Consider the following 17,785-nt stretch of genomic DNA (forward strand, 5'->3'; position numbering starts at 1 on the left):
TGACTTCTAAAGAAAGCCCTTCTTGTCCTGGAAGAAACAATATATAACTTGTGTGGGTTCAGTAAACGGGAAAGAAGAAAATTACAGCTTAACACGAGCAGCGGAGAAATGTTAAAACAGCCGTTGTAACGCAGGGTACAAAAAATAAAATCAGCCATGTGGTGCCTATTTTTAGCTCCATAACATCCCTAACATGATGTTTATTTAAATTTATAAAACACTTATGAATTCATATGGCAGGGTTAAAGGCAGCCTTACATGAGACAAAGGTCAGAGGTTTAGGTCTCCTTTTACAAGGCACGCGTGTTAATTTATTCGTATGTCCGGTTTGAGAAACAGTCTTCTATAATTGCGGAAATGTAAGTTGTGACACGAAGACCTGTACACTGACTTGATACACCCGCCAAATCACACTTCCTACAATCCGAGACTCCGTGGTTAACCCTTTGAGCGCAGGCGAGAAGAAACAGAACCGCAATCCAATGGAACCGTGCTGACACTATGGCTAGCCAAAGCTGAGCTACACAGTGTGACTATTGTCCTAAAAAGACAAAGTATCATGACAGCCCACCCCAAGCATCAGACAGCACTCACGTTGAGGTGACAACAGGAACAGTTTATTAAGAAAACACACAGCCTTATATACAAAGCTGTCAGATAAAGAGCATAATCATACAGTGCAAGTATATAACCAGATGAATATAATACGATGGCATTCATTCAACGCTACATCAAAGCAAAATTGGAGGTTTTCCGATGAATGAATCATACTTCATAACTTCTCTATACATTTTGAAGGGCTGTTCCTAATGCACATGACTTCCAAGAAGATTGAAATCTTGCAGCATGGAAAAAAAAACATTGACTCTAGTACTGAAAACCATCTACGGCTTGTTTTTATTTCATGTCCTGTTTTTAAGTTATTAGGCCACATATTTTCCGACCCTGGCATCACATTGGCCTCCACTGTAGACATACACAGAGCATTTGACCAAAATGTTCCTTCGTTTCTCTTGATCCCTCTGAGACGATAACATTGATGTCCTGCGATAGGACACTATACAGGATTCCGTAATCCCTGTATTGTTTCAGTCGACTGCCTGTAAAGTGAAGCAGCATTAATGAATGTCATGACTGCAGCCTACCCCACCCATTCACGAAGATCTAAAGCCAGACTCAATAATCCCCATCTTTTCATGTGCCACTAGTATGCTGCTTTTACATGTTATTGCACACTTAATAAATGCTAGTGCAAACATGTATTTAGTCTTTTATATGACTTTTATATGCTTCGCTTTAAGGCAGTTTTTGCTTTAACCCCTTCGAGACAAAGGCTGATTTTACTTTTTGTACCCTTTGTGACAATGGCCTTTTTAACATTTCTGCGCTGCTTGTGTTTAGCTGTAATTTTCTTCTTTCCCGTTTACTGAACCCACACACATTAGATATTGTTTTTTTCAGGACAAGAAGGGCTTTCTTTAGATGACATTGTTTTGATTGTATCATATTATTTACTATTAAAAAAATTATAAAATATGGTGAAAAATTTAGAAAAAAATGACTGTTTCTAACTTTTAGTTGAAAAATCTTTTACTCATCTATAAAAGGTAATGAAAAAACCTGCTAAATAGATTCTACTATTTGTCCTGAGTTTAGAAATACCCAATGTTTTTATGTTTTTTTGCTTTTTTCTACCCATTATGGGGCAATAAGTACAGGTAGCGTTTTGCTATTTCAAAGCCATTTTTTCCAAATCTGGTAATTCTTCCCCCCATGTGCCATTTCGGGTATCTTTGAACCCGGCCAATGCAATTTACCCCATCAAGTCATATATTTTTGAAAACTAGACAGCCCAGGGTATTCCAAATGCTAGTATTTTAACTCTTTCCATGCACCATATCTACCACCAGTCTTTGTCAAACTTTATGGTAGTCATTTTTTTGCATTTGTTTTGTCATACACATTTTACTTCAGGTATGAATTAAAATGTTCTAGTTTATGTCACTATCACAAAACACCCCAATATGTGTTCAGCAACATCTCCTGAGTGCAGCGATACCCCACATGAATGATTTTGCCTGGCTGTTTGGGGGCAAAAGGGCCACATTTGGGGCATGCGCATTTTTCAATGTTGAACTTTGGCATTTGGGGATCCACTGCCCATGCCCTATTTGGTACATCTTTGAGCCAGGCCATTTCAGTGTGCCCAACAAAACCATATATTTTTCAAAACTAGACACCACAGGGTATTTTAAATGCTGGTATTTTAACTCTTTGCATGCACATATTTTACCACCAGCATTTTTTCAAAGTTTGCAGTAATATTTTTGTGTGTGTATTTTTCCCACACACACCTACTTTATGTATGAATTTACAGCTCCTGGTATATGCCGCTGTCACACGACACCCCATAATGTGTTCAGCAACATCTCCTGAGTGCAGTGATACCCCACATGCATGGGTGTGTCATTTTTTGGGGGAACTAAAAGGCCACATTTGGTACGTGTGCATTTTTCTAATTGGAAATTAGATGTGTGGCCATCCTTCCCCCCTTGTTAATTGGGACGTTGTTGAACCTGGCCCATTCAATTTACCCCATCAAATCATACATTTTTTAAAAGTAGACACCCCACGGGCATTTAATATGCCAGTATTTTAACTCTTTCCATGCGAGAATTGTTTTAAGCTAATATGCTAATTTTAGGACTTGCTCACAAAAATATATTTTTTATATATATATATATATATTTTTTTTATTATTTTTTTTTAAAAAAAATTTAACATTTTTTTTCAACTTGGAGGTTCCCCTGATAGTGACATCAGTGGGAAATGATTTTTACATTTTACTGTTTTTTTTACTATTTTTTTCTAATTATTATTAATTTTATTTTATTTTTTAATTTATTTTTACTAATCACACTGTGATTAGAAAGCTGGGCTCCATTGACTTGCATGGTGAATGCAGTACCTGTATTCAACCTGCAAGTGGAGCCAAAGTTCTCTAGATGGTCTGGACCGTCTAGCGAACTTTTAAAATTTGTGGTTCCTGTTACAGGACGGCGGCCATCTTCCTTGATGGCGAAGATTGCCGGCAGCTGCGGCTGTGACCGCTCTCCGGAGCGGTCACAGCCCATCAAAAGGTTAGTGTTTGGTGTCGCTGGATGCCTCCTGATCGAGGCATTCCAGCGACACCATTTAAGTTTAGGAGGCGATCGTCGATCGCCTCCTAAACGCTTTTAAAACGGGCGTCCGCCGCCATACAAAGTATGGCGGATGTTGACGCCCCGTGGAGGGGCCAGAGATGGCCCCTTCGTGCCGATCGCGGCGTTGCTGAATGCCTCGAGGTCGAGGCATTCAGCAACGCTTTTTGGGTGCAGAAAGCGATAGTAGATCGCTTTCTGCACCCGTTTAAAGACGTGCCGGTCCTGGCACGTCAATTGTCGTAAAGCACATGCTTTTCCGTGTCGTGCCAGGACCGGCAATTGTCGTTAAGGGGTTAAAGAGGTGGTCTGGTCCCCAGCCTGTGTATAATTTTAATAATTGAAATATATACAGAAACTGTGTTCAACAGCACACCAAAAGGTATTATCCTGGACTTCTGAACGCCATGTTTTTCACTTTATGGACATTATATGGATGCATTTTATAAAACATGATGCAGTATTTTAGCGACACATTCCTAACCAAGGGTCTAGGCAATCCAGACAGGATAATGCTGTGGGAGCCGTCACTATGAAGCTTCGGTGCCTGCACTGATCTCATCCAGTATTCCAGAGCATCCAACCTGCACCTCCACCTCCAGGTTGGCGGGCTATAGAAAGAGAACAAGAATCAGCAAAGCTAGCAAAAAAGGAGCAGACTGCAAATGCGAGAAACGATAACAGAAAAGGACAATGGTGTTTTACTATACCGAAATAGGAGTGAAAAAAAGCAATACATTTATGTGACTGTGAAATGGATAAGCCTTAGTACACCACAGGAAGTAAGTCAATCAATATGGGAAAGGAAGATGTCAAAGATTTATAGAAATAGATAGCGCTACAATTGTTATAAAGACAAAGTCACGGGCAAGTACTTATATACAATGGAGTATTCAAGATTGGGGATAAAATTAAGTTGGTTTTTTTTCATTCAAGGCTATAACAAAACCAGACTGTAAAATATCCACCTTGCCCCTTTTGAAGAAATGACGAACGCTGACTGTTTGGTGGTATTAATGTTCATCTAATGGAAGCTGGGAGCTGTGGCTCATAGTGGCAAGGCCAACACTGTCTGATCAATTTCCTGTCCTGAAATTGTTTCCCTTCTTACCAAGGCTGCAACCACCAACAAGACAGCACTTAATTATTGTCTTTGAGTAAAATAATTTTATATATATATATATATATATATATAATATATATATTATATATATACCGTACTTGCCCGAATATAGGCCGCACTCCCCCCCTCCTTTAAGTCTTTAAAGTGGGGGTGCGGCCTATATTCGGGGTCTAGCGCCCGACGCCCGGCGCCGGGCAGGCAGCAGGGTTAGGATACAGATCCCCCGCAGCGGTGCAGGGGACCTGCATCCTACTTTCCGATGCGCTCAGACAGTCTCCCCTGCGGGCACTTCCCACGGGGGGAGTGGCAGCACATCTCAGGGGGGGGGGCACATCTTCGGGACAGAGTGGCAGCATATCATGGGGGGGGGGCAGAAATTTTTTTCTTTAAAAAAAGCACCTAACTTTTTCGAGCCAATACGGTGTATTATATATATATATACACACACACACGTAGAGATTGATAAGGATAATAATCACGATAGAAGTAGTGTGCATCAACCAACAAGATATGAATGATCCAGAAAAGTGGTTATAATGTGTTCATCAGGAGGCTGCTGCTCACTCCTAGGGAAGGTTATTTTAGAATGTTAACTGTTTCTCTAACCATATGGTTAGGTGAATTCAACTTATATTATGAAGAGGAAACTCACTTTACCGATTAAAGTATGCATTATGCACTCCTTCAGAAGATGCAGGGGAAATGTCTCAAGTTTAGCCTTTTACAATGAAACCACAAGTCTCCTGCGAGTGCTCCTGACATTGTCAACTTTAATGAATAACTCATAGCATCAAGGAGGACTTCTGACAATACCTGTCGTGATGACTTGACAAGGGATACAACACGACATTCACTTTCATTGCCACCCTCCAGCCTCTTCAGCAAAATGCGTGTACTTGGGACAAAACTCCAAGAACGGCCCAGCGCAGGGCGAATCCCGGTGGCTCCATCCTTAGTGATATGGTTGGTTATCTACAGTTATAGCAACACAATGAGACATCAACCCCACATTAAGCTATCAGCAGACGTGTAAGAATAGCAGTACAGTTACTTGCAATATGCTCTAGTACTTAAATTTAGCTGTTCACTGTAACAACTCACAAGCACGGCTAGACTGAAGTCATGTGCCAGGGTCTGTAGCTCTCGTGCCAGATGCATCATCATTGCCATTCCTATACAATTGGTCAAGAAAATATAAGAATTAATGCAGACATTATTTACATAGACATAGAAAGTATTATATCTACAATGAATTCATCAGAGATCAAAAAACAAGTTGCCTTCCAAATAATTTTTACAATTATCTATAAAATAATAATTTCACCTGCATTACCTGGCTGCCTCTGTCAATTTTTTTTATATCATGTTCACTTCTAATATATTTTATTTCCTCCCCCCCCTATAAATTCCTCAATGGATTTGGTTTTATAAAAGCATTGGAGCACTAATTTCTTACAATGTATTGTGTCACAGCCATTTGTTATGATTAAGTGTATTTAACCTTTCTTTCCAGCGAGTGCTCATACCTACCTTCGGTCTGCTTGCCCCCAAGAAGTGGGTAAATGACAGCACAAACAGAGTCTATAATCACAATTCTCAGTGGATCTCCAGATCTTAACAGCTGAAGGACAAGACAGTTTATTATTCTCTCTGTACACACCTAAAGTTCTTTATGGTTATATCAAATGTTGAGCCTGTGTAACAAAGTTACATCATTACTTTGCCAAGTTTCCTGTTGGGTTCCATCCTGAAAAAATGATGCTATGGGCAATGCACTGGAAACTTCAGGTGGCTGGAAGCTTTCCTGGTGAACTGGAGTCAATTGGTGAAATCACCAATCACTTTTATTTTATTTATACATCCCACATACTGCATGGCAACATTGCTGGTTAACAACATGCAAATTTACTTGTACCAGCTGTAATATGTTCCTCATCCACTTTCTCCCCAATGACTGCTCAAATTCACTCCCACGAAAGGCACTAAGGGGGACCATCCCTACCCCACAATGACTAGCCCTACCCCACTGTTATATTAGGCATGAAAAAAGTTGTGACTGTGTGACCTATGATTCTCATACCTGTTGGGAAATGCTTTGTCTCAGGTCCTGGAGGACATCTAACAACTTGTAAACATCGAAAACACTGACCACCTCGATCCTTTGTAAACATGCTATCTGGCAAAATACAAACAACAAATAGCCATTCTAGATGTGACCTTTCAGTAGTAATGTCTTATGATTTTGCTGATGGCTATTAAAACTCACCTGCTCTGCTTCCTCCTGTGTTCTGGACTGTACTAACTCCAGGAGGCGGGTGGCTGTTAGTCCACCAGTAGTGTCAACATAAAGTACTTTCTGCTTCAGAGTGTAAGCCACATTAACTGCAATGCTCTGGCAAATCTAAAAAGTACAAGTAGATAAAAAAACTGTATGTAGGACTGGCCTAAATTCTTTAAGCAGGAGAGCCCCTGGCTACATGAGGCCACATAACTTGACATTGCGTGGCCCCACAGTGATAGCACATCATATAACAGAGTGTGTGTGTATATATATATATATATATATATATATGTATATATATACACACACACACACACACACACTAGGAACAAAGATGCCAGCCTTTTCACTGTGTAAATTTGATAAAAAGTCCCGTTTTAAAAGCGTTTCTCAAAAAAAAGTAGTTCTTTAATACACAAAAATATTGGAAAATGTATCCATACCTGCGTCTTTCCACTGCCGGCTGATCCAGCAATCTCGGTTACTTCTCCTGTATATAAACCCGAATCCAAGATGAAGTCCAGCCTGCAAATCACACACAGTAAGGAATACTACAGGCAATTGATAAAATTTCCAGTTTTAAAAACATAGCTGTATGTTCCAATCATTTTTCAATTTGAATGATCCCGCATAAAAAAAATGGATCATCAATTATATAAACCTAGTACAAAATCATCATGGTTGCAATATTATTCATGTGCTAAACTCATAAAACAAATTTTGAAATTACTAATAATACTGTGCAACACATTATAAAGGAATGTGTCCTTTCAAAGTTATTTTTGCATGGCTGCTCCATTTACTTACCCCTGCAGAGTGTCTCCATGTGAAATGCTCTGCAAGGAACATAAAACACAGCCATTTCCCCGTTTGTTGAAATTAAATCAGCCTAGCAGGAATCCAGAAACCTGTAGCTAGGGTAAGATACTTTGGTAGTTCAAGCATGGTGTACTCGACTAATGAAATATTGTTAAGATGACCCTTTAAGAAATAGTAAACTGAAATCTGACTAATTTTTGAGATTAAAAAAAGAGTGCAGGATTATCAAACTACAAATCTATTAGCTCAATGTGGCATTCCATCCTGTCTAAAAATTAGCAATGTCAATGGCATAAATACTTAATTAGAGCACTAAATACATGTTCTAGCAGGAGCATAACTAGAAACCAAAGGGTGGAATTGTCCCAGGGCCCCCAACTTCAAACATGCTCCATCTTTGCCCCAAAATAGACAAACGGTAAGGGCTTCTAACCCGCTTGTTGTTAGCAGAGTTGGCAGGCCTGGTGCAGCCCCAAACGGATTTCCCCTCCGTCTGTCAGATGCATAAAAGAAACGAGCGATATATAGGGCGCAATGTCCCGATATCTGCTTGTTTCTTTTATGCACTTTCTTTGCCCCAAACAGCTTGTCTGTGCCATCATTGCCCCTTCCTCCTCCAACATACTCTCTGGCACACATATGTAAACACACTTACACATGTTAACACATGCTCCTTCTAACACACACTCCATCACACATCACTTATCCATACATGTTCACACACATCTATACATAGACATACATGTTCCCGTACACTTACACAGACATCCATGTCCTCTTACATTTATAAATACATACCTCCTGCCTCCCACATCCCCTTACCTCTCCTGCTGCTCACACACTGTGCAAGCAGCCTCGGTTTCACCGCAGGGTCACGTTCCCGTTCAAAATTGTTCAGAAATGGCTGTTCCGAACATGAACCGGCCAGTTTCAGGTCAGAAGTGCTCTTTCTGAACAATTTTAAATCGGCACGAGGGGACATGAACAAGTGGTCACAGAGGTTGCTCCGTAGTTACGCCAGTGCAAAGTAGAGCTTCAAAGTAGTATTACATGCTGTTTAAAAAACAATGTTTATCTGGAGACCAGGAGGTCTGCATTAGATATCTTCGTGATGTTCCCTAAACAAAAACAAATCAAGCTGATTGCTTAGAGAAACGTTAATGGGGCTCTAATAATCAGATTTTTTCCGCCAACATTCTTTTGTTTACCGCAAGCAGTATGGTGTTTGTCTAGTAGATTGGGGTGAGATAATAGAGCTACACATATACACATATAAGCATTGCATTAAGTGAAAACTATCGTTATTTTGAAACAGAAACACCCATATGATATTGGTAATAAATTATTTTGGGGTCTTTGAATTGACATCCACACTAATCAACTAAAAAAGATAATTATGGCCTACCCCTTTAAAAAGACACAACAACTAAAAAAAAGATAATTATGGCCTACCCCTTTAAAAAGACACATCAACTAAAAAAAAGATAATTATGGCCTACCCCTTTAAAAAGACACACACAATATAGCAGTAGAACACAGACGGATACAGCTTTATTTTGAATCATTCCTAGTCACATTCACAAACATGTCATGATGAAGATCCTTACTTAGCATTGCCTGTTGGAAGAATGGCAGTGGAGCTCTTCAACTCTTCATACAAATCCGCTCCATTGGAAGGAAATGCAGAGTACCGAGCAAGCAGGACTCTCCTCACGGCTACAAGAGTCTGCAGGCAGAAACATGAACACAATATGTGCTCCTGTGACAGGTATTACACTGGAATCAGGTACCACTTAAGCAATAAACCATTCAAAGCATCCCCTTCCAAGCATTGATGAGAATCAGGAGAAGTTCATACACAGGAGTAACTAAATCTAAAGTTTTTAAATGTAACACCCTTTCTTTTATATTTTAGGTTACTGTGATGGGATGCCAAAAGTTGCTTCCTTTCTGCCGGGACACCAGCGATTAACCCCTTCAGCACCAGACAGAAACAGTGTTGTAGAGAGAAGGGGGGACGTCGCTGCACCAGAGCTGCGCTGACACTATGGCTAGCCAAAGCTGAGCTACACAGTGTGGCTATTGTCCTAAAAAGTACAATAAAGTATCATAGCAGCCCACCCCAAGCATCAGACAGCACTCATGTTGAGGTGAAAACAGGACACGCCCATGGCATGGAGGCTTCCTTACATTTAACAGTAAAGAGAAGATACCTTAGCATTTGATTTTATTTGCCAAGACAGCTGTGAGGTACCACAATCTAAGAGCTGAGGCCTTCATGAATCCTAACCAAAACCTCTGCTGGCCTTGTGCTTAACCATTCAAAAATTACCATATTTACTTTATCCCCCCCACTCCCTCATAACCTAATTAGAGAATATGAGGCATGATGCACACATAAAAGCACCCCTCAAATCTGGCAAGAAGACAGAACATATGGCAACAAAAAACATGTTCGCTTAGACCCTGTGAGGTCATGGGGTGGATGCGGGGGATTGGTCCGTCAAATGTGCCACTGATCAGGGGGTGCCTGCCCAGCATAGGTGCATATATGTGCCCGCAGCTTACCGCTGCGAAGCTCACACACTTTGCAAGAGGAAGCAGGAAACTGGGCGGGAAAAGAGTTTCCTCACACACTGTGCGGGCGCTACAACGGATAGCTGTGGGACTGAATTAGGCGACCGTGAGGCCGCTTAGACATCTACGTGGCCCCAGAGCGCTTGGACGGTCCCTGGACCGGTGAATGTTGTTGGAGAACAGGATGGTCCTGCTCTTTAGGCAGAATCTCTAAAGAGGGAAGTGGACCAACTAAATGCAGTAACAACAGAGGTGCTTTGACCAACAGCAGCTGGAAATCAAACCTAACATGGAGGAACTTGAGAAATTCAGATGGGAGATGAAATCTGTGGTGGACATGAAGATGCTGCTGGAATCGCAGACACAGGAGGTGCAGATGGTGGTAAGACAAGTGGGGACAGGACAGAAGCATTGCTAGACCTAGCTTCATACAGTCTGTCTGTCACAAAAGAATACAACAATTTGAAAGAGGCACACAAGGCATCTATGGAGATGATCGAAAATGTAAAAAGGTAATACCATATTTGCGAGAAGAGCAGAATACAGTGCTCTCATTGCCATACGAAAAGAAATAAGTACAGATTGCAGACAAAGATATTGTGAGCCTAAAAAACAAAGCAGAGCTACCACAGAAAACATTTAGTTCTCCACCAGCAGCAGAAGAAGCCGTAAGTCGCCCTTTCTACAACGCCCTGCCTCCCTGGTTACACCTTCTTTGAAACAGTTGGTCCCCTCAACAACATCCAAGGCAGCTACTAGTCCTGAAGGATTTGAGAGACTTCCCTTCTTTGGACTCTGGCGACCAAAGCTTTGTTCCCCGTATTGAGACGCTTTACAAATAGTCATTAATAAAAAATTAAATGTATAAATGTATTGTGGTCTTCTGTTTGAGTTGTTTCCAGTAGCTGAGTTAATGTTTCTTCAAAGTATTGAGGTGTAGTAGACTACAGTAAAGTGCAGTCATGCCCATTGGGGCATCCTGTAGTATTTGTATAGAATCTCTAGGTAATAGTTGTAATGTGGTAGCAATTTGCTGTGGACATACTTTCCGCCAGAAGTGCATCCTCCAGCGGTTTTGCACTATCCCAAAACAAATGTCCCCACAATGTCAAAAGGAGCTGGGAGGCAGAAAATGTTTTGCAGCACACATGCATTGTTCTCTGTACAACGTTGCTTTACACCTCATCAACTCATTGTCTTTTCCCAACTCCCTAGTTGTTTCCCTGCTCTTGAGACCTACCACCATCAATGTCTGGCTCAGTATATAGTGATGGGAGTTATGCTGTACCATATCTGTTCAGTAAACGTTATTTATTTAAAAACTTATTTGATAAGTTTATAATTTATTTTTTCAGATTTTATTTTTTTTCCAGTTGACATACAGTTTACAAATTTGTGAAATAAATATTCTTGCCAACATTAATTTTTTTGTGGGTGTCTTTACATTTCAAAGTGGATGGTGTCACAAACAGGATGCGCCTGGGTGCCAAGTACTCTAGGTACGCCCCTAGATGATCAATCTGACCAGACAGGACTACCTGGGAACTCTCCAGGTCACTTCTCTCTTTCTCTGGTTAAGGGGAGCAGTGTTTAGCCGTGCCCACTTCCTGCCAACTTTTCTTCCTATGCAATAGGTAGGGCTCCTTGTAGCCTGCCCTGGGAAGTTCCCAGGTATGTAGATTAGATACCCTTTGAGACAATCCATCTAAGGTTGAGACTACCACACAACTTTCACTCGCAAAGTTCTGCCAACATCTGACACATGCACAGAATGTGTATTTAAAAAAAAATAAACATAAGACCACTTAATAAAGATTTATAGATCAGTAGGTCCCATTTGAATTTAGTTTGCTTTGGGTTACTTCAAAGTAAAACACGCATTCACATTTTACCTTGTATGAAAGAGAACATTTTCGAGCGAGTTCCTCTAAATCAGAAGCGACTAGGTCAACCACTAAAATGAACGATACAATATCAGGTTAAAAAAACAAACACTTCTTTCTAAGGCTATTTCAGCCTTGCATAGAATTCTTCGATACAGCACACATGCATTGTTCTTCTTGTATGCAAAACACAGAGTCTAAAATATTGAAATGACTCCTAATACTTGGTTTTACAGGATCACTAATCCTGGTGTCTCTTCAGCGTTCCTTGCTGTTTTTCAATCAATAGAAGCTTATGAGTGGGTTATAGGCTTCCTAGGGAGATCCATTAACAAAGTAACAGAGTCTCGATAGTTGTAGCAGATTTTTTATTCTTACCAATGAATTACCGTATTGGCCTGATTATAGGCCGCACCCCCCCCACACACAAGTCTTAAAAGTGGGGGTGCAGCCTATAATCGGGGTTTAGCGTAGGGATGCATAATTCGTATCGCCCGATGGCCGGGACATGCAGTTCCGGGCGCCAGGCAGGGCTTTTTCACTTAGCCCTGCTGCAGACAAGCAGCAGGGTTAGCATCCAGACCCCTCGCATCGCTGCAGGGGTGCCTGGATCCTCCTCTCTGGCAGCCGGTGGACGATGCAGATAAGGCCACTTTCGCCAGGCCTTCTATGAAGGAACGCCGGCGTTACATGGCCTTCTGGTGCTCCACCATAGAAGCCCCAGCGGAAATAGCGGCCAGCAGGAGCGGAGGTTGTCTGAGCGCATGTCTCAGACGTTCACCAGCTGCCAGAGATGAGGATCCCACGCAGCACTGCAGGAGACCTGGATCCTCTTCTCGGACAGCCTGTGAACGTCTGCGCAATGTGCGCGGACAACTTCCGCTGCTGCTGGCACTTCCGCCAGGGCTTTTATGACGGATCGCCGGCATAGAAGCCCCGACGGAAGTGGCGAGGAACAGCAGAGGTTGTCTAAGCGCATTGCACAGACGTTCACTGGCTGCCCCACTAGACATCAGGGAGTCTGGGGATGCATTGGTAAGTCGGCAGGGGTCAGAGTGGCATATCTGGGGAGCAGAGTGGCATATCTGGGGGGATTAAACCATATCAGTAGGCAGAGGGGGCAATCTGGGGGGCAGAGGGGCATATCTATAAGTAAGGTGCATTATGAATTAAGGGGGGACCTTAAAACGGCTATTGGTTTACCAAATTTGTGTTTGTATATAACCTATGCTGACTAACTGCATAATAGATACTAAAATTTTTAAAATACATGTATTTCGGTTCATTAGATAAAATATGGTTTTACCATTCCACTAATGTGTATTTTTTCCTCTAAAAATAAATATGGTATTTCATAAAACCAAGGAGGAGATAGGAGAGAAACAAAGTAACAAACACGCGCATCTCGACAAATATAAGCCTATGATTAAGTGTTACTTGTCACAAAACTTCTGCTTTCATTTTTTTTAACAGTTCAGCTTGCTTAATGTTTATAATGTTTTCAGGCAAATGCATATCAGCCATTTGTATGTGTTCTACCTGTGTTATCTGAGCCCAATCTACTTGGCAAACACCCTGGACTCACATAGCCTGTGCTAAATAATGCAGTTACTCATTGTTAACCACACAGTTAGACATTCTGACTAATGAAAGGCTATGGAGGAACAGACTTCATCATAGCATTGCCATAAATAATGATGTCAGTGTGTTGACTGTGCAGGGAGAGTTAAAAATTGCAGCCTCCTGATCTGCAGATAACGGAAGTTTATTGGCACAAAATGATATAAAACCAGGCTTTTGCCAAATGCTAACCTGTGTTACTGAATACAGCGCTGAAAATTATATAGATTGTAACAATGCCTACTGATCCAATCAGATGGATTTAAGCATTCACTGGTTGCCTGGGTATAAAAAGAGTGTGTTTGCTGTTAGCAATCACACTCCTATCATGCCAAGTCATATTGTTGATTTTTTTTGTCCAATTGTGGTGTGTTACTTTTAATAAAAGTGTGGTTACACACTAAAATTGGACAAAAAATACAATGCCCAGCCAACCAGTGCATGCTGGAATCTGGGTATGCCTGAGATTGCTGTTAACAATCATAATATATCATTTTTTTGTACAATTTTGGTGTGTAACTTACTTTTATTAAAAGTGTGTGGGGGGGTCACTTTCAGTTTCGGCTAAGTGAACCCTGAATTTTTGGTTTTGGTCCAGAATTTTCATTTTAGTGCATCGCTAAAATAAATAGAACTATTTTATTTTTACTTATCCAGAATCCTGAATTTGTAGGCCCAGAAATCCCAGAAATCAGTGAGAGGAAAAGTAAAGGTTTTGTGTCATTTACTTTATTTTAATCTGCATATCTTATTAAAGGCCATATTTTCTCTCAGTGAAAAATGAGTGCGGCCCTCGCACGTATACAATTCTGATGAAGTGGCCCACTGCAGAAAAAACTTGGACACTCCTGATCTATTGCAATGGCCTCTCTCTATTCACCTTCTTATTTTACTGACATAATAATAAAAGCTACAAGAACCCAAACACAGTGTTTCTCAAACTAGGTTTTAATACAAAGTTATTAGTAAATATTAATTCATATGTTAACTATTTTTCATATTTAACAAAAGCTATGAGAAAAACGCCTTGTTTAAATTTTTTTTATTTACCAAACTGCCCCCGGTTATGCACATCTGACCCCCAGCTTGCCACTCTGCCCCCATATATGCCTTATCCCTCTTATATGCCAGATTCCACTGTGCCCCCTGATATGCCACTGTGCCCCCTGATATGCCTTATACTCCTTATATGCCAGTGATATGCAACTGAGCCCCCTGATATACCTTTTACCCCCAGATATGTTTTATGCCCCCCTGATATGCCTAATATCGATATGCCTTATACCCCCTATATGCCCTGAAATTCATAATACCGCCCATACACCACTATAACTCACCCATACACCACTCTGGCTCCTCCCCCTCCCGTACTCCACTCTGCCTCCTCCCCCTCCCATACACCACTCTGGCTCCTCCCTCCTCCCATACACCACTCTGGCTCCTCCCCCCTCCCATACTCCACTCTGCCTCCTCCCCCCTCCCATACTCCACTCTGCCTCCTCCCCCCTCCCATACATCACTTTGCCTCCTCCCCCTCCCATACTCCACTCTGCCTCCTCCCATACACCACTCTGGCTCCTCCCCCTCCCATACTCCACTCTGGCTCCTCCCCCCTCCCCATACTCCACTCTGGCTCCTCCCCCTCCCATACATCACTTTGCCTCCTCCCCCCTCCCATACTCCACTCTGCCTCCTCCCATACATCACTTTGCCTCCTCCCCCTCCCATACTCCACTCTGGCTCCTCCCCCTCCCATACTCCACTCTGGCTCCTCCCCCCTCCCCATACTCCACTCTGGCTCCTCCCCCTCCCATACATCACTTTGCCTCCTCCCCCCTCCCATACTCCACTCTGCCTCCTGTCAGCAACGGAGGTTCAGAAGACACCAGGGAGCCGGGTAGAGAGGCTGAGTGGCGTATGGGAGGGGGAGGAGCCAGAGTGGTGTATGGGAGGGTGGCTTTCACAGAAGCCTCAGCGTAAGTGAAGGTGAGTAACGGAGGCTGTCTGTGCGATGCAGACCCCCACCGGCTGACAGAGGATGATTCTCTGTCAGCCGGTGGGGGTCTGCACGATGCGCACAGACAGCCTCCGTTACTGCACTTCACTTAGGCTGAGGCTTCTATGAAGCTGCAGTGAAAGTGCCTGTCAGTAACGAGTCGGGAGAGAGGCAGAGCAGTGTATGGGAGGGGGGAGGAGTCAGAGGGGTGTATGGGAGGGGCAGAGAGACGGAAGTGAGAGACCGGCCGACAGTGAGGGGAATCCAGGTCCCCTGCAGCGTTGCGGGGGATCTGGATTCTAGTGTTATAATCCGATCTCTGTTTGAGGTCGGATTATATAAGGAGAGGAGTTTTTCAGAGCATTTACTCTGAAAAAAACCTCTTTTTATTATCGATAAAAATCGATTCGGTTAATCGATAATGAAAATCATTTTTTCATTATCGATTATCATCGATTTTATCGATTAGTTGTTTCAGCCCTATAATCAACAAAATGGTGGAATACATTAATGAGGAATACACAATAAGATCTCTGAAGACCACTGAAAATGTTAATATCTACAATATGATAACACTTGCTGGGGCATTACATTGGTTAAACAATTTGCATTTACACACATATATTACCTGTTCTCACATTGTTTAATTTCAAAGTTCCAATCATGTCACCTGATAATCCAGGACAGAGGCCCTCCCGCAAAATGACCATGGCTCATCAAAATGCACACTGAATGACACAGAAATGAGATATGTGATTTATCATTGAATATATTTATGTCAGGATGATATAATAAAACAGTCAAATGTTGCGAGTATAAAAACAAACCACACCACTAATAAACTCTTGCGCATGTCTTTACATCATACTGACCAGTAACCAATGGTTCGAAATTGTTACCCTTACTCATGATGAAGGGTTTTGCTTACAACTTCTTGGTAATGTGCAATGTGTTACATTCTTTAGATATACACACACAAGACGCTTACGGTTGATGCTTGAGAGGCTTACGCAAATGTAATGGTAAAGTCCAAAAAAAGTCTTAGGGGTATATGGATTTATTCAGGAGCGTGAGCTCATCCACGTATGATCAACACATGAGAATTCACGCACCTACAAGTGAGGCATGTTGTTGTCTATGTGAACACAGGTTAAGTGCATAATATGCTTTTCCTTTAGCATCTCAACCTTTTCCCTGTTCCTCGCTGGCTCTTAATTACATTCTTCTACTTTAATTTCCCACCATCTCCTCGCATTCCCTTATCTCGTAATCTCTCTTTTGCGTATTTCTTCTCACAAGTGATTAAGCCTTAATCTCTTCTACAGTGCAGTAGTGAAATGTATTCATATTCAGTAGCACTAATCCATTAAGGCCCACATTGGGCTGTTTTTAGTACTGTTCAAACATCTGTGTTTATAGTAAGGATGCATTGTTCCCTATATAATTTAAGATTTATTATGGTACACAGGCCACAAAACTTACGACCTGTGGGTCAATTGTAAGAGACACTTCTGCCATCATACACACTTAAATATATATTGATAGCTGAGGGGTCCTCACGTTTCACTTGCCTCTTTGCAAACTCTTAGCTACTTGTCCTGCAGGAGATGTCTGATACAACAATGAGGGGCGCAAAAGAATTTTAAAGTACTTACAAAGGCTTCATGTGAAGCTGAAGTGCTCCGTTAATGTCGGCCGTATAAGTCAAACACTGATATTAGAACTAATGCATAGAAAGGGGTGGTTTCTGCATCTATGTAAAACACATAAAACATAAAATGGCGTTAAACACCAAAAATAAGCAAATAAAAACAGTTTTGCACTCCTGGCAGACAGGGATATATTTATAGAGCTTAATGAGCGATAAACAATTCTCCTCTCAGACTTCACTGTGTTTTAGGAAGGATCAAAAAGAGGCACATACACAATCCTTATTCTTATGTTGCAGCCTTTTAAACACAGGATATATAGTCAGGAACTGCAGTGCAATAAGTGATCTCACTTTTCTACTAGAGTGCGTTTGGAGTAGTACTGCTTTCCAGCCATAAACATTTCCAAAATGCGTGTATGTCAATTACAATGTAATGGCGGGATTTGTCATGGGTAGTTCAGTAAATTCTACACTAATTGTCCCAGAAAGCGGGGGAATTTGTATTGACACTCTGTCTGTGTTAGCTTCTAAAACAAGCACACTAATACGTCCCCCTATATAATTATTAATCCTTAAGATTGTAAACTTTAAGATTGTAAGCATACTTGGGAACTTCTTCACTCTGCCTACCCTTG

The 17,785-nt window shown here is 41.6% G+C and overlaps 1 protein-coding gene across 1 annotated transcript; it reads right to left on the minus strand.

The window, feature by feature from the left end:
• Positions 1-3,730: 3,730 nt before the first annotated feature.
• LOC149301024 (DNA repair protein RAD51 homolog 4-like) lies at positions 3,731-16,209 on the minus strand. Its single transcript, XM_089484582.1, has 10 exons — positions 16,128-16,209; positions 11,893-11,954; positions 9,031-9,149; positions 7,048-7,129; positions 6,590-6,724; positions 6,404-6,499; positions 5,854-5,944; positions 5,425-5,495; positions 5,137-5,295; positions 3,731-3,811 (listed from the first exon to the last, which is right to left on the minus strand). Exons 1-10 carry the CDS (start codon positions 16,207-16,209, stop codon positions 3,731-3,733), a joined length of 978 nt encoding a protein of 325 aa, XP_089340708.1.
• Between the last annotated feature and the right edge of the window lie 1,576 nt (positions 16,210-17,785).

Source organism: Sceloporus occidentalis, unplaced genomic scaffold, assembly GCF_023333645.1.
Source record: "Sceloporus occidentalis isolate IW3139 unplaced genomic scaffold, rSceOcc1.0.p SCAF_22, whole genome shotgun sequence".
Lineage (NCBI taxonomy): Eukaryota > Metazoa > Chordata > Lepidosauria > Squamata > Phrynosomatidae > Sceloporus > Sceloporus occidentalis.

Coding starts and splice junctions, on each gene's coding strand:
- LOC149301024 (XM_089484582.1), bottom strand. CDS start 16,209: ATGGTCATTTTGCGGGAGGGCCTCTGTCCTGGATTATCAGGTGACATG. Junction 5,945..6,403: donor GACAAAGCATTTCCCAACAG/GTATGAGAATCA, acceptor CTTGTCCTTCAG/CTGTTAAGATCTGGAGATCC. Junction 5,496..5,853: donor TGGGGGCAAGCAGACCGAAG/GTAGGTATGAGC, acceptor CCAATTGTATAG/GAATGGCAATGATGATGCAT.